The 24,156-nt window shown below is 42.1% G+C and overlaps 1 protein-coding gene across 5 annotated transcripts in view; it reads left to right on the top strand.

Annotated features, from left to right (window-relative positions):
• The window catches only part of MLPH (melanophilin), a 445,337-nt gene that overhangs the window by 158,438 nt on the left and 262,743 nt on the right, over nt 1-24,156 (top strand). For all 5 annotated transcript variants that reach the window (XM_085645088.1, XM_085645087.1, XM_085645086.1 and 2 more), the window contains exon 3: nt 18,808-19,029. In XM_085645088.1, coding sequence (XP_085501214.1) covers nt 18,808-19,029 — 222 coding nt within the window. The remainder of the gene's footprint in view (nt 1-18,807; nt 19,030-24,156) is intronic.

The raw sequence follows: 24,156 nt of genomic DNA, 5'->3' as shown, positions 1-24,156 counted from the left end.
ACGGGTGAGGCAGATGTGCGCTCTTATCCTCTACAGTGCAGTAGGAAGGTGCCCAGATTCCTAAGGTCATGCAGTGAGAGTAGGCAAAGACTAGGTGGAAAAAGTGAAACGTTTTGGGGTAAAATCCCCTACCCTCAGAAGGGCCATTTCCAACAGTGGACATGTCCGGTCAGATGGTGTTGACCTCCTAGGTAGGGTCTGTCATTTTCATATCCATGGTGGCCAGGGTGGTCTATGGATGAAATCTCTTTAAGAAGGGTCTCCATGGTCCTGTCAGAGGAAGACTGAGAAGGAGTTTTCAGAGTCTGTAGGGAGCAACTCACCGAGTCTGAAAACAGACGTGGTTAGTGAGCAGTTTGCCGGTGAACCGGCATGTGAGGCGGAAGTAATCCGTAAGAGTCAGGGATCGGGGCACACTACTCAGTAATCTTAAAGCTTAGAATCAAGAACCCAGGTACTACATGGAGTTCAACGAGAGGCAGCCAATCATCGCCCCACAGCTGGAGGCATGGAGTATAAAGAAATGCAAGCGTGGGAAGGCAAGCAGTTCAATACCGAGACACATAGGCCAACAGTAGAAGGACACAGTCAGGGATGTTGTAGAGGCATCTTCAGTGAGGAGAGTAACTTGCCGGAGTGGACTGTGAAGAAGGACTGCCACTCTCCAAAACTGTGCCTGGGCCAAGGTGGTCTGCTGCCTTCTGAAGGGTAGCCCGGCAGGTTCAAACGCCAAGGTGTCTGGAGAGTTCAGGGCATCACTGAGGCATCATCGGGCCCTTTTTCAAAAACCTGGACGCAGCAGGTGGACGGGCCTGGTGGCTGGTGACCAGGTCCTATAGCGTAAGGAAATACGTAACTGACTCCAGGTTCATGGGCTGCTGTCGGGGATGACCGCCACCGGCTGAGTGATGCCAATGGTGGCCAGAACAAGGAGCAGCAGCGCTGTACTGCAGGGTATCCAGCTACGCAAGGGCTGGGGCTCCTCGTTGTGCTGCAGTCCAAAGAGTGGTGATTAGGTACTCTCAGGCAGGAGAAAGGCCCAATGTGCTCCAGTCACTGCCAGCTGGGGGTGAGAACAAAGTCGCCACCATCCAAAAAATGTGGCCAGCATGAGAGGGAAGTGGGAGGTCAGGCGCAGCACAGACCATTTCCTGGGTCTCTCACCCCAAAGGCCGCAGCTCTGTGGGTCGCAGTTTGGGAGCAGCTCCCCGCAAATCATGTGGCTCTGACATGGCAGTGGAGGCAGGGGGGACTCGGGGTCCAGAACGGGGAGGATTAGGCCCCAGGCTTCCGCTGCACCAGGGCTGCAGTACGATGCAGGTGGCCACCAGAACCTTGAGGGGCCAGGAGAAGCTCCGTGCACCTCCAGGAGAGGCCCGGTGGACTGCCCATAGTGGTCTGAGAGGTAACCACCTCTGTCATCAGCGCAGGGACCCGTTGCACCAAGTGGGCTGCAAAACATCAGGGATAGGATGGACCAGAGTGTGGCCTCCAAACCCCACCGAGATATGTCTTCCCAAGGGGATCTGGAGGGTGCTGTGGCAGCGGGAGTCAGCAGAGAGCTCTGGCTGAGGAGCCACCTGCAGAATCGGACGACTGCCTCACGGCGACCCCTGCACCTGGGCGGCGGTGACTACCAGGCTCAGGCATGGCCCCTCCGGCAAAAATGGCCTCAGCAGGGCGGCGGGGTTGGCAAGACCCACTGTCTAGGTCTAGGTAGAAAAGTAGGCTACAGGCCCATTCTGCGGTCGGACTGAAAGGAAAAGATGGCACCACTACGGAGCAAGTCTAGATCAAGAACAGCCATCATGGTCGACTCCAAACTCCGCCTCCCAAGAAGCCTCTTAATTTGCGACTGCTGAGAGCAAAGAAATAAATGTGGTAATCCTTGCAGCAGGATGTGTGCACTTCAGCTGGGCCAGCTCTAAGTTGTGAGGCCGACTTCATCATGATTTTAAAGTGCAAACGTACCACGGGGAATGCTTGTAAAGTTTGGACACTTCTTGAATCTCTAAAAACAAAATTAGAAGCCCTTGCATAACTAAAATGATTTAGTTGAGTAGTCTGAGGCCATCCAATGCGCTCAGATGCCCTAGTTCCTCTGAAAAAAATCAAAATTCAAAATCAGACCCCTTTAGTTGTGCTATTTTGCCTTAATTGGCCTCACAAATGTTTAGTGTGACTCTTTTACGTTAGAGGGCACTGTTATGTCTTGCATTGTTTGCAGATAAAACTTTTTATTAATAATGAGCACATGGAGGCTACTTGGTGTACATGGTCCGTGTGAGTGGTTATTGTATTTGTTGTCTCTCTGCTGTATTACCTAGGTGTTAATACTATTTTGACGTTTAAGCTGAAATAAATATTGTTTTGACGTATCATTTTTATTTTTGCTCCTAAAGAGTAACTTAGTTGTTTCTGTTCCATAGAACTTCTTGAAGCCAAGGTTTGGCCGCTTTCTTTGCCAGGTTAGCTTTTTTGAGAAAATAGTTTCTTAATTTGATCATTTCTTTACTGAAACAGAAACGTTTTGTTATTTGTAAACAGTTAATTCAAGCAATCAGTGTGATCAATAATTTAACTTCACAAACTGGAGAATTAAATTCCTGTGCTGGAGTCAGCTTGCTTGAATTAAAATATCAATCATCACACATAATTTCAGCATCCATCTCTTTATGTCCTCATCTATTAAGATGTTCATGTATCATCTACATTTTACTTCTGCCCTTTACAGCATGCAGCAAGAGGTAATGGGTCAGCCATTGGCTGTTTCCACCATGTTTGACAGTATTTTACTTGTACAGATGTGCACATCCGCCGTAAAGTAGTTCACATTGGTGCATGGGCTGCGAAAGGCCACTCTAATTTTTCTGCTTTCTTTTAATGATTTTTTACATTTATTTGTTGTGATGGCTCATTTGACTTTTTATTACTTCAACAGATTTAATGCCTAGTGCCTATATTTAAACAAAATATTAGAAAACTCACAAGCTTGCCAAGGCCAGACCTATTGGCTTAGACAGTGCTTGTTTATCCTGCTGCTGTTAGCTGGTAATGGGGATTAGTTTTGCTTTTCTTTTCCATCGAGGGTTTTGCTATTTATTCTGTTGAATCCCTTCATAGATGTAGACATTTTATTAATTAAGGAGGTCACCAGTTCGTTGTAGAGTTTGGAGCATACAGCAGTTGATGGGACTAAATTGGCAATGTTTAGTGAGTGGGATTGCTTTGAATAGGTGTGGGGGCAGATTATAACGTTAGTGGGTTGTATGTTAAGATTGTGTTTATTTGCAGATAAAAAGCCTTTTTGCCGGATCCATAGGCGCTTCTATATAGGGGGTTTTGCATTATGCAGGGCTAGGTGAAGTTGGTGATCATCTGCAAACTGTGTCAGCTGTTATTGGAATATAATCTATAGTCCTGAGAAAGTAATTGCATTAGTCATACGGTTCAGAACTTGGAGCTCTGTGAAGGGGAGCAACCGAGTTTCAAGAGTGAAAGATATCACTGTGGGAAATGCAGTTTTTCCTCTGTGTAAGTGCTGTGTGGCAATGCTGGGATGCTCTGGAAAGGGTGACATGCAACACAGCTGAGAGAAGCTGCTTTAGAGGTGATAGAGATCAGGGTATCTAAAATATGCCCACTACCACGGATAGAGTAATCACACAGTTACACGCACATACATTCATCATACACTAGGGCCCATTTCACTAACATACGCTCAAATACTCTACCAGCAATAAACCTGTGGGAAGAAAACCCTGCATCTATATCTAGGACGATAGGACCTGATTATAGTGGTTATCCTTAAACATACTCTATACAATCTATACAATAATGATCAAAATGTACACAATAATTGACAAGAAAGAATATTCAACACCATGTTTAAAATTATATTGCTTTATCTAAAATTAGTCAAAGTAAATCAATCAGAATAAATCATTTCTCATAGTTACCTATTCTAACTAAGTGTCAGAACGGGTCAGGACAAGTCTCTCGGTAAAGTCTCTCAGGACAAAGTCCTCAGCACGGTCCTCAGCAACGCAGCTTCACGCAGCAAAGGTAAAATGGCAAGTGGCAAAGCCCTCCCTAAGCTAACAATTTTTATAATGAAAATTACAATGGAAACACACATAAAGTTGGCAGGATAAACTGTATCCCTGAGCAGAGCGAGAAGGAAGGGATGTAACATTGCTACATCTGAAAATCTTCGCTCAGGAAAAGTCACAAGACGTGAACTACGGAACAGGAACCAAGAAACTATCAAAGTATCTAATTTGTTCAACTTCCCTCGGCAGCCGAGCCACAGTACATTGTTCATTTCTGAAGCTCCTTTGTTTGCCAAGGACGTTCCATTTCTTTGGAGATCCTCCAAAACTGCTGATGTCCTCACGGAAATTTACAATAAGGACCATGGTCAGTTGTCTTCGACCTTTTTCCAGCAGGGGTCTCCCTTGCCACATCACAGAATATGCCACAGCCAGGCTTCGAAATACTGTCAGCTCGATTAAGGCCTTCATAGGCCACAATAGACCATCTTAATTAAAGAGACAAAATAAACGTTACTACAGCATAATGATTAAACAGTGTTAACCCCATTAATACCCTTATGTGTATGTATTTATCTAGCTTTGCGACATAAAAAGCATTAATTCAGACAGCGTTTTGTGCTTAAAATAAATAGCACACAGCAACGTTTAAACATGAAAACTTGCACGTTATTATTAAACAGAAACAGCACAAATAAGCTAACCCTCGTATAACTCTCTCTTATGTTAGAACAAACGAATTGATTAATAGAATTACACTTACACAAGACAAATAATTAATTGTTAATTATTAATAAATTAATAAAACGCATAGACATGCCAGAGCTTCAAAAGCCCATGAATTTTCTAAAAGAAAACTCTGCTCCAGCAATCCCCCCTTTGGTGATTTTATCACCAAATAAACCCAAAAAAAAATATTTGTGAAAATTTAGTCCCATTTTAGGAAAAATCAGAAATGTCTTTTCCCCTTACACAACATTAAACACCAGTCACTCTTTCATCATCCCTTTTTGTCTCTAAATAAACACTCTCCCTCAATTCTTCTAGTTCAATTTCTTGAGGTTCTCTTTTCAACTTCTTATTTCTCTTTTCCTTATTCAATTTCTTCTTCCCTCCCCTGTTTTTACAACACACACACACCAATCTTATTATTAACAAAGCCACAATTATACAAGACAAGGGAAACAATATTCTACCTATAATAGTACTACCTATTCTTGCAATAAAATCTTTAACAGCTATCATTTTATTAGCTATTTTAGTCCACAAACTCCCAGCTTCAAGTGGTACTAATTCTTTATGCAAATCAGTAATATTTTTGATATAGACCTTCAAGTCTTTACTTTCGTCAGGAATGTAAGTACAACAATGTTGAACTTTCAAAATTCCACAAACTCCACCCTCCTTGGCCAAAAGAATATCAAGGGCAAGTCGATTTTGCATAGACATGGCACGTACGGCACTTAATTCCGTATTCACCAAAAGAAACCCTCCTGCGGTATTTGTCGATAAGCGATCAACCACTGTGGACAGTTTCCGAATTCCATAAGCATTTAAAGAAATTCCCACTGCTGGAATCAAAACCCCAAAAATATCACCCACAATTTCAGACCAAGTTTCTCTCTTAAAACGTGTTAGTAAGTTAATATCTTCTACATCTCTTATTTTATCTGTATGAAAAATCTTAGGAAAAACCAGGCCCACATAACATGTGCCATACCAATGGTCAGGCAACTTGTAATAAGCCTTGTTCTCACAAACATAGTACACTCCTGGAAAAATTGTATCTTCTCCACCTCTGAAACCCCAACCTGTCGCAATGAAGTATGTATCATGGCACTCACTAGTTCCCACAAAATATGTATCATATTGGGATTTCCTTCTGGTAATACATAGTTTACCCTTCTGCGGTGCATCTAGAGCTAAAGTTGGACTAGCCCCATTTTTCAACTCTTTTCCCATCTCAATGTCCCAAATTGTTTCGCTCACTTCATATTTTCCCCCTTTCTCATGCATGTTCACTCTCCTTTCTTCTACCATATCCAGGAAAGCTCTCTCCTCTTCTTTCAAACTGCAAGTTAAATTATTCTTAAAAATGTAATCTAATGTTAATCCTTTTTCTTCAATAAAAATCTCACCAAAAGTGTTAGCTTCTTTAGCTGGATTCAGCTCTTTGTTCATTGGCAAGTGCCCAAAAATACTATCTCTGTTAGACATCTTATAATCTACTTTCCCTAACAAATAAAAAACACTACTTAAAATACTACAGGAAATACCATATGTAGCTGGTAAATGGTGATAAGTAACACCCTCTGAAACAGATGCAGGTAATTGCATACAGACGTAGCAATCCCTTACTTCCATTGTCTTCACATATTCATATAACAGTTTAGAAAAAACATTACTAGAAAAATTATTAATTGACCTATCTTTGTGTATGTAACTACTACTTCTAATTGGAATTTCTTTTTGAGAATTCTTCTCTACATTTGTCACATTTTCTATATTCATTCCAAACTCTACTCTAAAAGTAACTAATAAAATTAAAACACCCCATAGAAGCATTAATAATCCAGTACAACAGCAGCACATTCTACACCACCTCTTAAAGAAGGCACATCTATTTCTATTATCCTCTATGTTAGCCATTTTAGTTTAGCCTCTACTACTCCACTACTGTTTGAACTTCTTCAATTCTTCAGCAATTCTTCAACTTTCAGTTTATCCAAATGATCTCTCCGTTCACTTGATCCAAGTGAATCCTTCTTTCACTCAGTTTGGATATTTGTCATTCTTCACTTCAATTTCTTCAACATCAAATTGTATCAGATCTCCAACGTCAGAATCCTCAGTACTCGACTCTTCTCCAATGTCAGTCAAGAGTACTTTCAGAATTTCACCAGTATCTTCCTCAACCACTTCTCTCAAGACCACTTCCGGATTATCTCGAGTCACTGTTTCTTCTTTTCCTTCTTCAGACAGTGTCACATAAGACCATTCCGGTGATCTGTACTTTTGGTTGGGTTTTTTAACTCTTTTTATTTCTACTGGTTCCTTTGATCTCCTTGATTCTTCTCCTTCAGCCTTTGAAGTTTGACTTGATATTTCATTTACTTGTTCAGCTTTCGATGAATTTGCTCTTATTACTCTGTATCTCACCCTTTTAACTCGGTTGTTAGGCCAACGATCTCCTTTCACAACCTTTTTCGGCCTTAATTCTTTAACACTCTTTTCTCCAATCGAGGTTCTCTTTCTCAGAACTCGACCCTCTGTTTGTTCATTTTCATCATCTGTTTCAATTGCCTTTTGCTTTCGTTTCTTAGCAGTTTTCTTTTCTTCCACAGATTCTTTCACCACTATTTGAGACTTTCCTACTTCTGTCCCTCCTCGGGTCTCCGACACGCAATCTTCTTGCTGTCTACTTGTCCCTTCACCTAGCTCCTCATCAATGTTCCCTACACCCCCTCGGGGGTCTTCCGCAATCTGTCCCTCTCTTTCTTCTTCTGACCCTGTTTCTTCAAGAATAATCTCAAGTGGTTCTTCAATCTCCTCCTCTTCTGATTCAGGAGTAATCTCTGTGTGATTTCTTTTTTCTTTTCTTTTCCCTCCACTGCTACTTGAAACTTCAGGCTCTTTAACAGAATCTGATCTTTTCTCTGATACTCGCAGTGATTCTCTTGAAGCTCTCTGTGCTTCTTTTCTCACTGATTCCGTATCTTCAGTATCTTCATCATCGCTGGAATCTGACTCTTCAAAATACTCTTTACCAGTTCCTTCTTTTGGGTTTGGAACTCTCAGAGTATGACTTGCATGTACCCAGTGCTTCACTCCAGCACACTTTACTGCAGTCGTTGTAGTCAGAATAACTTGTCTTGGCCTTCCCCACCTTGGAATCAAGCAATTTCTTCTCCTGTGAACTTTTATCCTCACCCAATCTCCTGGACTCAGATCATGGGCTTGCTTCTTCTCAAGTGTGGTAGCTTCTTCTCCAACCTGGTGAAACACAGAATGAACTGTGTCAGCCAGGCCTTTACAGTAATCCAAAATCATGTCATCAGTTATTGACACCAACTTATTGACAGGCACGAATGCATGGCGCATAGCACGTCCCATGATTATTTCATGCGGGCTCAAACCAGTAGTTCTATCTGGAGTAGATCTCATAGTCATCAGAACTAGAGGTAACACATCTGGCCATTTCATGCCAGTGGCTAAACACATCTTTCCAATTCTATTCTTGATTGTGCCATTGATCTGCTCAACCACACCAGAAGCCTCTGGTCGGTATGCACAATGTAGCTTCTGCTGTATTTTCAATGCTTCACAAATTAAACCTATGAGTTCATTTTGAAAGTGTCTACCTCTGTCAGACTCAACTGTAACTGGAAACCTGTACCTAGGAATCAACTCCCTTAACAGTAACTTCGCCACTGTTAATCCATCATTTCTTCTAGTCGGGTAAGCTTCCACCCATCTTGAAAACAAACAGACTACCACCAAAACATACCTCAGTCTGTTCACTTGGGGCATTTCAATGAAATCAATCTGCATTCTTGTAAAAGGACCTCCTTCTCTGCCTATTGTTCCCAGACTCACCACTGTCTTTTTCCCAGTGTTAAATTGCTGACAAATTAAACACCTTTGACAAATGCTCTCTGCAATTGTCCTGAACTTTGCATTGTACCAGGTCTGCTTGAACGACCTCACCATCGCATCCCTCCCCAGATGTCCCTGGCCATGATACATCCTTGCCATTGACGACAAGATAGAGTTAGGCATCACTGGTCTGCCATCTCTGTAGACCCAAACATGGTCTGTTTCTCTTGGAGCACATCCTGCTTTAACCCAATCTTGTTTCTCTTCTTCTCCTGCCTCATCTTGTAACTGCTTTACTTCATCCCAGGTCTCTAGGACATTAGTAAACATCACAGAAAGAAAAGACATTTCCTCTATTCTGTCCCGATTAATTGACTGATTCGTCTTAGCACAATACTGCGCCACATCGTTGGCGTAACGGTTTCCAACCGTGATAAAATCATCCCCTGGACCATGGGCAGCACATTTTACAACTGCTAACTCCTTAGGCAGCTGTATCGCCTCAAGCAATTTTCCAATCAATTCAGCATTCTTTATCGGAGTCCCACCCGATGTCAAGAAACCTCTTTGCAGCCACAACTGGCCAAAGTCATGCACCACTCCAAATCCATACTGACTATCAGTCAACACGGTTGTTCTCAAATCTTTCCCAATCTCACAAGCTTTTGTCAATGCCACTAATTCAGCAACTTGCGCAGATTTCACTCCTTTCAATGGTGATGCTTCCATGACCTCTGAAACTTTGCACACTGCATATGCTGCACATAGCACACCATCATCATTCCTCAGGCATGATCCATCCACAAACAACACATGGTCATTTTCAGGTAAGGGAATATCCCTTATGTCTGGTCTCGGTTTTGTACAATACTCAAGCACATCCAAACAATCATGATCATCTTCCATCTTTATACCCACATTTTCAATATCCGGCAAGAGTGTCGCTGGATTCACATTCACACATCTCTCAAGAGTCACGTTTGAAGCTCCCAGAATCACTTTTTCGTACTTAGTCAGCCGACTATGTGACATATGCTGAGTTCTGCTTCTCGTCAAAAGAATTGCCACATTGTGAGGTACAAATACCCTTACAGGATATCCCATTATGATCCCCTCACTCTGTTCCAGGCTTCTGCATGTTGCAGCCACAGATTTTAGACAACCTGGTAAACCCACAGCTACAGGGTCAAGTGTCGATGAGAAGTATGCAATAGGCCTTCTCAATTGTCCATGTTTCTGGATTAACACTGAAAGTGCACATCCATTTCTCTCACTGCAGTACAATTCGAACTCTTTCTCATAGTCAGGCATACCCAGAGCTGGAGCCTCACACATTTTACTTTTGAGCTCTTCAAATGCTGCCAATTGTTCTTCATCCAGATTCAATGGATCTGTCATTTCACTTTTTGTCAATTTAATCAATGGCTTTGCTATCAGGGAAAAATTAATTATCCACTGACGACAATATCCCACCATACCCAGGAACATTCTCACTTCTCTCTGGGTTTTTGGAGCTTTCATTTCTCTGATTATTCTGATCCTGTCAGTAGTCACTTTTCTCAGACCTTTTTCAATATTGTGTCCAAGATAATGAACCTCTTTTTTGCAAAACTGCAATTTGGCTGGAGATACCTTTAATCCTCCATCTGCCAGATGATTCAGTAAAGCTATGGTATCTACTTCACAAGCTTCACGTGTCTTTGATGCCACAAGTAGGTCATCAATGTACTGCACTAACACTGAGTTTTCGGGCATAATCAAACTCTCCAACGATCTTTTCAATAACTGATTGAATATCGAAGGACTCTCCGTATACCCCTGTGGGATTCGACACCATGCTAAGATACGCTGGCCAAACCTAAATGCAAAAATCGGCTGGCTGTCATGATGCAATGGAATTGAAAAGAACGCATGACACAAATCAATCACTGTATACCACTCAGCATCATGTGGAATTTGATACAGAATCACTGATGGGTTTGGCACAATAGGACAACATGCCACCACAATCTGATTAACTTTTCTCAGATCTTGCACGATTCTAAATTTGCCATTGGGCTTTTTCAGTCCCATTATCGGTGAATTACACGGACTACTCAGTAGTTCTCTCAAAACTCCTTGCTGAATCATTTTCTCAATTATAGGAGTTATCCCTTCAATTATTTCTGGTGTCATTTTGTACTGAGGAATGTTAGGATATGTAATTCCCTCTTTCACTGCAATTTTCACTGGATCTACATTATTCATCAATCCCACATCCTCTCCTGTAAAATCCCAAACTGCTCTTTTCACTGTGTCTCTCAGCTCTTGAGGCAAATCCTCCGGATTGAACACAGCAAATGCACCAATTAACTCATTTTCTCTATTTTCTAGAGTCATTCGGTAGAAAACATCATCATCTGGTGTCTCAAAAGCTATTCCATCTGGTGTACAAAAGATTGTGCAGTTCATTTTACACAATAAGTCCCTACCTAACAAGTTCACTGGACTCGTGTCACAGACAATAAATCTGTGCATGTCTGAAAATTTCCCTATCTGTACTCTTACTGGTTCAGTAAGACGTGTTCTGATTTGTGTATTGGCTACACCAACTACTTGGATTGCTTCATCCGAGAGAGGAAGATTTCTAACATCTGTTGACCTGACAGTTGATCTTGTCGCACCTGTGTCTACCAAAAAAGTAACACTCTCCTCATTTATTTTCCCATCCACAAATGGTCCTGCCTGGTCTATTTCTAGAGTTGCACCAAGTATGCACTCTTCCTCCTCTCTTCGGCACCGTCAATAATCACCCTCAGACTCACTCCCTTCACTCTTTAACAAGTACTGTTGTACTTTGTTAGAACGTCTTGGTTTGTTTACCTGCTCATCATTGAAGAATCCCGAGTCCTGATTGTACTTTTGTACCCCTCTATTCTGCGGCAAGGGCGGTTTTGGCTCCTGACTCTGCTGTCTCACAACTTTCTGTTGCTGTTGCTGCTGGTTATTCCCTTCATTCTGCACCTGTTGATTTAAGGATTTACCCTCATTATTCACTAATGGTGGATTAGGACATTCAGATCTCCAATGTCCCAGCTGGCCACAGTTGTGACAAGGGAACTTTTTCTTTGCTTCCTCAAGACTTCCTTTCCCCTTTCCTACATATCTGGGTCTATTTCCTGCATTATTTCCTGGATTATTCGCCTGTTCCACTAACTGTGCTTCCTGTCTTTCTGCAACTTTCACTTGTGCCCACATTGCTTTCTCTTTCAGCTTTCTTTGTTTTGCTTCAATTTCATCACTGAAGTATTTTGCATGTCTCAAAATCTCATCTACTTTCTTACTCTGCCAATCCACCGTGTGCTCACGAATTCTCTCACCAATTTCAGGTCTTAAACCATTTACAAATCTGTATACAAAATGACTCAAATCCTTGTCACCCAGGTGTTCATCTCCACTGAATTGTTTAAAAGCCAGTATCAGCCTTTCGTAAAAAGCATGAACTGATTCTTTTGCTTCCTGTTGTGTTCGGTCTATCTTAACCCAGTCTGTCTCTTTTGGAGGAACTTTACTCTTCAGGTATACCATCACCTGATCATACTTCCTCATTACTTCTGGATCTGGTGCCCCTGTTCTTGGATCTCTTGGATATTCCTCAGTAGGCCAACTCACAACTATTTTACACTCAGTCCACAAGTCTGCTGGAACAATTATATCAAACAGACTATTCAGGTCAACCCACAGCACTTTTGACAACTTCACAAACCTATCTACCTGCCTATACCACTCGACGGGCTTTTCTCTCAATCGAGGGAAATCATTTGTAAATGATAATATATCCTGTCTGGTCCATGGAACATGTACATATCCTCCTCCAGGTATTTCTCTCATGGGATAATGCTCCACTGGTTTCTCCTTTTCTCTTACTGGAAATGCTGAATAAGTTGTTCTATCTTCAGATTCCTCTCTTTTCTTATACCACCTATCCTTCCACTTTTCTACATCACCCCATCTTCGCAATAATGCCACCATTTCTTTAATCTGTCCTGTTCTACCAGAAGTATTCAAATTTTCTATGTCTTTCTCTGTGAAATCCATCCTGTAAGTTTTCTGCAAAACCTTTACTTTATCAATGTCAACTCCTTGCTCATTTGCTATCGCTCTTAGTCTATCATGAGTATTTCTTGCTCTCCATGTTATGCTTTTACACATAAACATTAATTCACCATCATGATGACTCTTCAGGATTTCTGTTGGAACTGTTCCTGTCACAAGCTCTTCTAATTCTATACGTAACTTAACCACATCAATAACTTGTGAATCCTTATCCTTTTTCTGAAGAACCTTCATCCAATCATTCAAATCATCAACTGTTATTTCAGCAGTTTTTCTCACTGGAACCACTTTTTTCTGCGGTTCTAAAATTGGCATCCCTGAACAACTAGGTTCACTAGTATCCAATAGTTCACTACATGTGTCATGTCTTGTTCGTCTCAGGTCACTTCTTTCTGCTCTTTTATCTGAATCTCCTGAAGGACCAACTGAATTTGTCAGGTTATTCCCAACATATGGAATCACCAGTCCATTCTCACCTGTTCTCTGTTTGTCAAACACAGGCATAACTGGACCTATTGTTACAGGCACCGTAACAGCTTCCAAATTCTTCGTTAACTCCCTAATTTTCTCAGTCAGTTCTGTTGTTGTTTTTGCTAATTTTCTGGCATTTTCCTCACTACTTCGATTTTCTCTCTCCCTGAAAGAACTATTACTTCTTGATTCAGGTGTCATTTTTTCTTTCTCAACTGTATCTCTTATTGGAGAAACAACTGGTGTACTCTCATCCGGTTCTGGTCTATATGGAGGTGGTCTCTTGTAAATCATGTCATTTAAGACCTCATCCTCATACTCTCCATATCTTCTCATATCTGACTCAGGAACCCTTTCTACAGAAGGAGCAGAAACTTCAACTGTTCTCATTGGATATAATCCCTCTGTCATACTAGCATCTCGCCATCTTTTCATTCGATCATGATGTGTTTCACGATCATGTCTCCTCCCAAACATGTACCTATAATACCCTCCAGATCTTTGCTTTTCTCGCTCATGAACTTCCTCTTCCCATTCCACTAAAGCCTCGAACTGTGTAGGTCTCGGCTTCGGGTCCAGATGTACCATCTTTTCCCGTAAATTTCTCAACACGGCCAAATTAAATGAACCATGTTCTGGAAATGCTAGAACACCATCTTCTTTAGTATACCTAACCCAATTCTGCAACCATATACAGGTATGTAATCCATATTTCGCAACCATGAAGGATGCAGGTGTTTTCGCTGGAGGTAGCAACTCACCCTCTCTCGTTTTAACCTCTTTATCCTTGGTAAACCACCTTTTAACTTTCCCAAAGAATGTTTTTTTCTTTTTCTCCTCTTGATAATACATTTTAGCGCTTACCAAAAACTCTCTACTCTTTCCGTATTATAAATATACAATACGAGGTTTCTCAACCAATAGCAGCGCGACTCACACTAACGCACCAATCCTGGAGCGTCTACTTCACTAAACAGTTCTTCCAATCCCTGCGCGACTCACACTAACGCACCAATCCTAGCGCGAACCCTATTCTGATCCACTATCCAATCAGAGCGCGGACCTTCTGACGTCAACAGCCGCTGCAGTCTCTGTCTCCTGTCTCTGTCACTCGTCTACCCCTCCTTTACAAAAATTCTCAGTAGACTTCGTGTCAAAATTTCTACAAAATCTGTTAGTTACAACATAAAAACATCTCCATTGTCTGCTTCGCTAACCACAGAATAGTAAAAAGAGTCTATTTCTCAAGAATCAACAAACTTACATACATCTCAGAACTGTTTCCTCTAGGACGTATCCAAAGAGTCTTACAATCAATAAATGTATATGCATTCACGCACATTCATACAAGAAAAATATAGTACATGCACACAGAATCCTGCTTCCCGAGAACAGCGCACAATCTGTCCCACTACAGAATTATAACTCACAACAACTAAGCAGCTTACCTCTGCCCAGTTCCTCAAACAAGCTCAGAGAATACCTATTACTCCTCCCGCAATAAGCTTTAACGGCAATCCTTACGGATCCCTGGGACTCAAGACCAGAGTTTCACAGATAACCTTCACTATGATACACACTCCTTATATACCAGAAATGTTTTCTAATAGTAACATACAATAATGTCACTGATTCCGAACCCAGACAATGTGAACGCGCAACTTCAATTGTCACCCGTTATTCCTTACAATCCCGTCTTTCCCGAGAGCAGCATATACACCTTCCTCTGCCCTACTACGGAACTGCTACCAGCTTCCAAGTTCCAGAAGCACTACATATAACTCAACATGACGACTTCAACATATAGTATTAGTACATATACCAACATCATCAAAAATAAATCAATAATCAATAAGCTAATATACAAGCAATCTTATCTTATCAGATCAAGACAACCATCTATAACCATCCTCTGCTACCAGAGAAATTGATAGAGATCAGGGTATCTAAAATATGCCCACTACCACGGATAGAGTAATCACACAGTTACACGCACATACATTCATCATACACTAGGGCTCATTTCACTAACATACGCTCAAATACTCTACCAGCAATAAACCTGTGGGAAGAAAACCCTGCATCTATATCTAGGACGATAGGACCTGATTATAGTGGTTATCCTTAAACATACTCTATACAATCTATACAATAATGATCAAAATGTACACAATAATTGACAAGAAAGAATATTCAACACCATGTTTAAAATTATATTGCTTTATCTAAAATTAGTCAAAGTAAATCAATCAGAATAAATCATTTCTCATAGTTACCTATTCTAACTAAGTGTCAGAACGGGTCAGGACAAGTCTCTCGGTAAAGTCTCTCAGGACAAAGTCCTCAGCACGGTCCTCAGCAACGCAGCTTCACGCAGCAAAGGTAAAATGGCAAGTGGCAAAGCCCTCCCTAAGCTAACAATTTTTATAATGAAAATTACAATGGAAACACACATAAAGTTGGCAGGATAAACTGTATCCCTGAGCAGAGCGAGAAGGAAGGGATGTAACATTGCTACATCTGAAAATCTTCGCTCAGGAAAAGTCACAAGACGTGAACTACGGAACAGGAACCAAGAAACTATCAAAGTATCTAATTTGTTCAACTTCCCTCGGCAGCCGAGCCACAGTACATTGTTCATTTCTGAAGCTCCTTTGTTTGCCAAGGACGTTCCATTTCTTTGGAGATCCTCCAAAACTGCTGATGTCCTCACGGAAATTTACAATAAGGACCATGGTCAGTTGTCTTCGACCTTTTTCCAGCAGGGGTCTCCCTTGCCACATCACAGAATATGCCACAGCCAGGCTTCGAAATACTGTCAGCTCGATTAAGGCCTTCATAGGCCACAATAGACCATCTTAATTAAAGAGACAAAATAAACGTTACTACAGCATAATGATTAAACAGTGTTAACCCCATTAATACCCTTATGTGTATGTATTTATCTAGCTTTGCGACATAAAAAGCATTAATTCAGACAGCGTTTTGTGCTTAAAATAAATAGCACACAGCAACGTTTAAACATGAAAACTTGCACGTTATTATTAAACAGAAACAGCACAAATAAGCTAACCCTCGTATAACTCTCTCTTATGTTAGAACAAACGAATTGATTAATAGAATTACACTTACACAAGACAAATAATTAATTGTTAATTATTAATAAATTAATAAAACGCATAGACATGCCAGAGCTTCAAAAGCCCATGAATTTTCTAAAAGAAAACTCTGCTCCAGCAGAGGCCTTGGGTCTGATGTGCTAAACGCGTTTGTGCTTGCAAAGCTTGCAATTCACAGAATGGCAGGGTATAGAAAGAATGTCGAAACCAACTTTTTTGAGACTGAAACGTCTTTCCAACTCGTTGGAGTTCTGCGACTCTTCCAGATCACAGGTCTAAAGGGACGTGAGAGGAGAACCCGATCCTAAGTGCAGTATATTATGAAATGCATTAATCGTTTGTGCCCTCAAGTGCAGTCACACCACTGAAAAGTCACCAGCTTCCAAGGTGGCATGTTGGCGTGGTGACGTATTCGAAAAGAGGAATTGGTTGGAGCAGTCAGTGGTCCAGAGGATCACTGGCAGCTTCCATCAGTTTCTTACCAAAGGAGAAGCAGTTTAAAAAAAAACAAAAAAAAACACAACACCTGTACATGGACTGCTTAAAAAGGGGTTTCCCATTTTGGAATGTAACTGCAGAATGGAGGCCTGCTATCTCTTGCAGACCACCATCCCTGCATCCATTGCCAATCAAAGGGAATTGCAAATAGAGACCTGATTAATTAATATTAATTGAACAGGTAATTTTGCCAGTGGGTGTATTGCAATGCAACCTATTAGTACATAGATCCCATTGCAAATTTTCAATCAGGTCGCAAACATTCAGTGTACAAAGTACGCTTACTATTTGTGACCTACCTTAAGTAAATCAAACCTCTGATCTGGTGTGTACTGCTTGTTGAGTTTGGTTGTTATTGTGGAGGAAGGGATCATGATTATGATCCTGAGAGTGTGGTTGTCTAACCAATGTAAAGCTATGTTGTCGTGAGCATAGAACTCCATGTTGCACTGATAAGGCCACTTTAAAGTGTGAGCCAGTAGTGTAATATTTCACTCAGGATTAATGTCTCACAGCCATTAACAAGACTTTGGATTGGACAGATGCACCCCTCAAGAGCTGGAGTTGCCTTCCCCACAGGAGCCTATGCCAGACCTGTGTACATCCAACATAACATAACAGGCTTGTTTGTATATGTCACATCCACTCTCAGGGCTCTCGTGGCAATACTGACTGATGGCATGTTTGTTGTTACCCAACTCAATGGTACTCATTGCATTGACCTTGGAAGGATGAAAGTCTGAGTGGACCCAGGACAAGGGATCAAAGACAGATTATTAAAGTGTATGCATTAGACCAGAGAGCCGCCAGATCCAACTGGCGATGTGTTCCACCGATTGGTTTAGTCCCAGGGGTTTCAGTTCATTATCGCAACATGTAGGAATGGTGTCATTGATTCCATGAAGTTCTTTTTGAGGGACTGAATGTGTGCAGTGTCCCCCTAGCCCTGACGTCAGGAATATGTTTCCCTGGTCCCTGATATGCCATGTGGTATCCCCGGGCTGTCTCTACTGTGCTGATGTCCATCATGCTGAGCTCTGAGGTGTCTCCATACAATTAGAACAGTGTAGGGGCCCATCCATTGGTTTGGAGAATTATTAAGCAGGACTACAGACAATTTCCGGGCTGCAAACAACGTTTTCTATATCCCTAAATCCTTGGAGTTGTTGAGAGGCTGAATAAACAATGCAGTTCTATCTTTTGATTCAGAGGTACAGGAGAATTTGAAGTGCATCAAATGTTCAGGGTAAAAACACAAGAGTAAATGTAGTTAGAATTCATTTACCTAGTGACTGTCTTGAAGCTCTTTCATAGACCTGGAACTACTTCTACTTACACACCCTGTTGACCTCTGCTCTACCACGCTAGAAACACAATCTCCTACTTGATTTCAGTTTCATCTATCACAGTGAATATACTGGACAAGTCAGATAATTAGGGAACCTGGGTGCCTCTGCTACTATAAATATGGAACAAATCTGCTATTAAAGTGAACTTTGTAAAATAGGAGACTTGATCATTAACAAAAGTGTAGCTCATCATTTGACTTCAGAACTTTAAATGGAAATATAGGAGCGGCCGTCTCACTGACAAAGAATACATTTGTTACTGAGAAGTAACAGTAAAAGCATTGGCCAAGTCATGAGAAGCAGAGGTACTTTTGCTGTCAAATTGAAGAAGTGTTGTTAATCTCCCATTCAAAGTATTGCACAGTGCTGACAAGTGCTGGTACTCTCGCTTTCAAATGAAACAAGTGCAGATATTTGGGGCCTTATTTAGAGTTTGGCGGACAGGATCCTCCCTCAAAACCTGGCGGATATCCTGCCTGCTGCATTACAAGTGCCATAGACTATGATGCGTTTGCGAAACTGTGAATAAGGCCCTCGGTATCTTTCAGTACCTTCATATTGAAATCACTGCTTACCTTGACACCGTGCTTCCTGATGTGTCTCACAGTCTTTTGTTTATTTCCTCAGAGATCTGAAAGGAAAGGTGGAGAAGGAGAGCACCAAGCGAGAGCTGATCTCCAATCAGTCCCACCTAAACGAGACGCACTGCGTGCACTGCCTGCAGCCCTTCCGGTTCCTGGTGAACAGCAAGCGGCAGTGCCTGGACTGCCGCTTCTACTCCTGCAAGAACTGCAGCCGATACAACAAGAAAGAGCAGGGCTGGGTCTGCGATGCCTGCCGCGTGACCAGGTAATGGGACCTGTCGCTGTAGAGAGGGGACTTGGGTGCATGTGCACTGATCTCCCATGTTGAAGAATCCATCGTAATCAGCAACAAGCATTTGCAATACAATTGGTCTCGTGTTTGTGAAAGTTAGAGCTCTTGGCTTTGGAAATGACTATGTTTTTTATTTTAGATTTTTTTTTTTGCAGAGGAGTGATCATATTTGTATAGCACTATTGCAGGGGCGGCTGGTGACATTTGAAAGTGGCGGGGCGTAAAATGATTGCAAAGGAAGCAAATAAATAAAAGGACCGGTTTTTACTACATGAGCAGTCACGAGGGGGGGGTCGCGAGGGGGGGTCACGCGCGGGGGTGGGGGGGTCGCACGGGAGAATACATTTAAAATTAAGAGGAAAACTTACCTGACCGCCTCTGCTCCTGGCCCGCGTTGGCGCCTCTGCCCTCTTCAAACTGGAACAGCACGTCAGCACTGCAGTGGCAATCCCTCAGCCAATCCTGGTGCTGCTGCAGCGCCAGGATTGGCTGAGGGCACAGCCTACTCTTTGCCCGCCGCCTGCCCATTAGGAGACCGAGGGGCTCCTAATGGGCATGCGCAAGTCCGTGAAAACACAAGCGCGCATGACTGGGCACGGGCTAAAAATTAGCTCACCATGCCCACTCATGCCCACTTGTGCTGCAGTGCTGCCTGGTCTGACAATGCATGTCAGTCAACATGACGCCGGACCGCCCACGGTCCGACGTCATGCTGACTGACATGCATTGTCAGTTCTCCCCACCCTCGGCGTCTCTGAACTTAAGTAAACTAAGTTCAGAGACACCTAGGGAGCTGCGGGCGCGGGCGGGTGCGGGGGCGGGGGGCAACGCCCCAACGCCCCAGTGGACACACCGCGCCTGCACTATTGCCATTCGTATGACCTAGCGGCACTGGAGAACCAGAAAATGGGAAATAGTTTATGAGGGAGGGGAGACAAGAGTACTATGCTGCGAGAAAAAAACAGTAACAACATCCTGGAAAAAGCAAACACTCGCAGGGAATGCAAGATTAAGTAAAGCATGTGAAATGTAAGCAGGAACAACATGGTTATTTTAACGCTTTTATACTTATTGTTCAGACATCAATAAGTGGTTGCCAGACATTGCTCCTCTAAGAGGCGGGGCTGAAAGCAGCAGGCTACGGGGGTCCCTTGGAGCAGTAAGCAGGATGAAAAAAGTGATACTAATGGCCCCTGCATCCCCGCTGACACATTAAAACAAATCAAAAGATCTTCAGGAACTGTAACCCTTTCGTCGCTGTAGACCTCCCGCGTAGGGGATGCCCAATATTTGTCCAAGGGGGCAAAGTCATGCCAAAAATGTAGGCTATTCAAACAAGGGAGAAAAGTAGGACAATTCAAGTAATCTCTGTCGAACCTTGGTGTCCTGTGCAATATATGCAATTGGGGGTGTGGAAGTAGGACATCAGGGGCTAAATCTGCCCGAATCCAACCGTATCCTTATGTGGAAAAAAGAAAGAAAAGGGGGAAGGAAATTGAGTGAGGAATGGCCCAAGGGAGACTGTAGGAAAGCTAAGAGGGGTAAGCGAAGCACAAGTCTGGAGAGCCGTAGAAATTTCAAGAAAATTCAGGTTCAAAGTGAGGGAGAAGTAAATCCCTGATGAGTGAACAAAGTATCTGAAGCCAGTGGCACCATAATCCGACCAGTGCATGTGTAGTCGTGTCTGGTGCTATTAATCCATCTGATATATAGCACCAAGAGTCAACCATGCCAGGGGCTCACGAACCACGGGAGAGCGAGCAAAGTACCAAAAGGCTCCAGCACCAGAATCAGACCAGAGTGAGTGCAGTCCTGTGGGGCACTGATTATGATGTACGCGGCGCCTAGAGTCTGAAGAGGCATGAAGAATTCATGCCTGGGGCTCTTGGACCATGGGAGAGCACTCCCAGGGAGGTCTATAGTAGTGCAGTCATTTAAAGAGGTTAAAAAGGGGAGAGCAGGAGCAGAGCAATTGTGTGGGGAAGGGCTTACCAGGTTGAGGGCAACCGATCCTTGAGTAGAGGGCGCATTGGCCTGGTCGTCGGGCGTGGAGGGAGTCACTGCCGAAAACAGTATGACTCATGATTGTGCGCCAGGGAGCAAACCTAGATGTTAAGTGGTGTGATGTGACAGTCGAGAGCTTGACCGAGCGTAATCAGGAGAGGAAGAGGAGCCAGGCCCCCCGGGGGATGAGTGAAGGAAAAGAGAGGAAATTAAACAATCATGCTGCACACAATGGTTTTATTAAAGCGTAGAGACCACACAGTGATGCTGCACACAATGGTATATTAAAGCTTTAAGACATATAACCTGGGTAGACCAGTAAGTCTGGAGAGGATCTACATGTGGAATGGAACTTAAAGATAAAGAGTGGCGGCAGTCGCACTGATTATAATAAAGAAATTCAAGTGCAGTGTCAGTGAAGCGGTTTCTTTGCTAGGGCGCTTGGCGTGGCTTAATGCGCCAGATAGAAACAGGAGACCCATAGCGATCTGGCATAACAAACAGAGCTTCCGACTTTGGGCCTGGGGAACTGGGTTTGAGTCTCGGCATGGACTGTACGAAAAACATGCCGATGGTAAAAAAAAAAAATTTAAAGTCATAATAAATATAATTAAACAATGGTTGAATATGTACAATTACACGATTGCTGAACAAACCATGCTTGAGCAAAGTAAGCTGGAGGGGAAAGTGCATGGAAGAGGGGCCCTCGGAAAGTGTCTGATGAGATGCAAATGCCCTGTTTGTTGTTAGCTCTAAAGCCAATTCAGGAGGGGGGAGTGCAAGGAATAGACGCCCTAGGAAACATCTGATGAGTCCAGGTTGGGAAAGTGCTAGCTGTCGTACCAGCGCCGAAAAAGTTATTAAGAAAAGAGTGCTTTGAAACTTTAAATAAAATGTACAGAGTACGGTCACATGTAACATGGGGAGTCCTCATGGGAGGTTACAACAGTAGAAAAGGAGGGACTAAGGAGGAACTACTAAAGACATGAACCAAAGAAAAATAAACATTTCCAAAAGACAGTCAAAGGAGACAATTAAAAACATTGGAGGAAGATGGGCAGAGCTTAAAGGCCATATTCTGAATACAGAATTTCTCGAAGAGACAGTGCAAGCGCTGCCTAGGCAAGACCTATAAAATAAATCTACTCCTAGGAAAGAGGTTTCCTTGGTGCACCATGAAAGCACTGGAATATTTCATGAATGCCCTATCCCTATTAGGGTCTGCAGCATGTTAGCAAATTTGACCCCAAAAAGCTCAAATAATTCTCAGTGGAAACGTGTACTCTCCCTTAAATCATCTACAAAAAATCTGTTAATTTGTTTTGTTTGCTTGGGAGGAGTATCACACCCCACCACTTCCATAGAACTTTTTCTTCATATAATGACTATGAGGTTTGCTCTGACCCCATTTCAGGAAATACTTGTCCTGCCCCATTGTTGGGGGCAGGACTGGATCTAGGGCAGTGCAACCACTGCAGCTGCACCCGACGTTGACTTGGTTTGGGTGGGGGGGGAGCTGTTGTCTTGTCTAGTGGCAGTTTTGACTCATCGTAAAGCAGTGTGGAGGATTAATGTACATGTGGCAAAGAATCGTGTAGATCACAGAACTGAGTGTGAGTGAACTATGAGTAGCCCTATAAAAACAAGCATTTTCAATGCAATAGGTCTCGCATTTGCTAGAGTTAGAGCTATTGGGATTGTTAATGACAATTTCTTTTAGTTGTGGAATTGTGTGGTGTGAAATTGTGTGGTGTGTAGTGTATTTGTGTGGAAATTATGTGGCATGGTCTGCAGTAGATATTTTGGATAGTAATTATATGGTATTGAGTGCACTGGAATTACGTTTAGTGGGATTGTGTGTCATTGAGTGTAATTTTGTGGGTTGAAATTTTGCGTTCAGTGGAAGGTAGCGTAGTTTAATTATATGGTGTGCAGTTGAATTTTGTGGCATGAAGTGGAATTCTATGGTGAGGATTGGATGTATGTGCTGTGTTACATAATTGCAATAGTGGCCCTGTATGCCTATTTTTAGTAGAATTATATATATATATATACATATATATAAATTCACAGAAAAAAACATAGGTTTCAGGCACGTTATAGTTAGGAATTAGCATTTAAAAAACCTCAGAAATTCAGTGAAAAAACCATAGGTTTCAGGGGTGTTATAGTTAGCTGGACTTTTCACTTGTACAAAACCATTGAAATTCCCCCGTTATAGTTAGTTCAGCTAACTATAACTCGCGCGCCCGCAATGCACTGCTGATGACGTCACATATTACATCACTCATGACATGGTCAGTGACATCACTCATGACATCACTGATGACATCTCAAATGACATCACTGATGACATCATCCAGTGAATGTGTGTTTTTCTGAAAATTAAATATGTTTTATATATGTATATCTCAAGTTCGATGAAAGAATACATGGGTATATAAGTGTCTAAATGGATGATTTGTTTTTGAAAAATTGATTGTGTAACTGACTGATTAAGTGTATCATAGTGAATACATGGCTTAGTGAGTAATGTTTAAATATGTAAATATCTGTATCAGTCTCTCACTTTGTGTATAAGTGGCTGCATGGGTTGGTGAGTAGCTACATGGGTGTCTATATAGGTTATTAGTTGGTTTTTTGAGTATCAGTCTGAGTGTCTGCATGGTTCGGTGGGGGGTATTACGTAGTGCATAGGTGCATGAATGAGTGACTCACTGTTTGTATGTGTTCAATTCAATTCAATTCAGCTTTATTCGGTACAAATTAATGACCATAAAAGCATACACAATCACAAAATCAAAATGTACAAAATATGAACGACTTGTAGCAGACATAATAATACATTTAGAACACTATAATTAGTTAAAACAATGATCTCATTTACACACAAAAATTACATTTCAACAGCTAAAAAAACATGTTTTTCCTAGAATTGATGCATTTGTTTAAAAAGTTGGCGGTATAAAAACAGACATCCGCAGATTGTAGGTTAAAAATCAATTTCATTGCGTGCTCCACCGTACGTGTTCCGTATTTAACAAACATAGGTTTAAGCAAGACAATACGAAAATTAGAGTACAGCTTACAAAATAG

This window comes from Triturus cristatus, chromosome 3_1, assembly GCF_964204655.1.
Source record: "Triturus cristatus chromosome 3_1, aTriCri1.1, whole genome shotgun sequence".
Classification (NCBI taxonomy): domain Eukaryota; kingdom Metazoa; phylum Chordata; class Amphibia; order Caudata; family Salamandridae; genus Triturus; species Triturus cristatus.
This window is presented reverse-complemented; position numbering and strand designations above follow the sequence as displayed.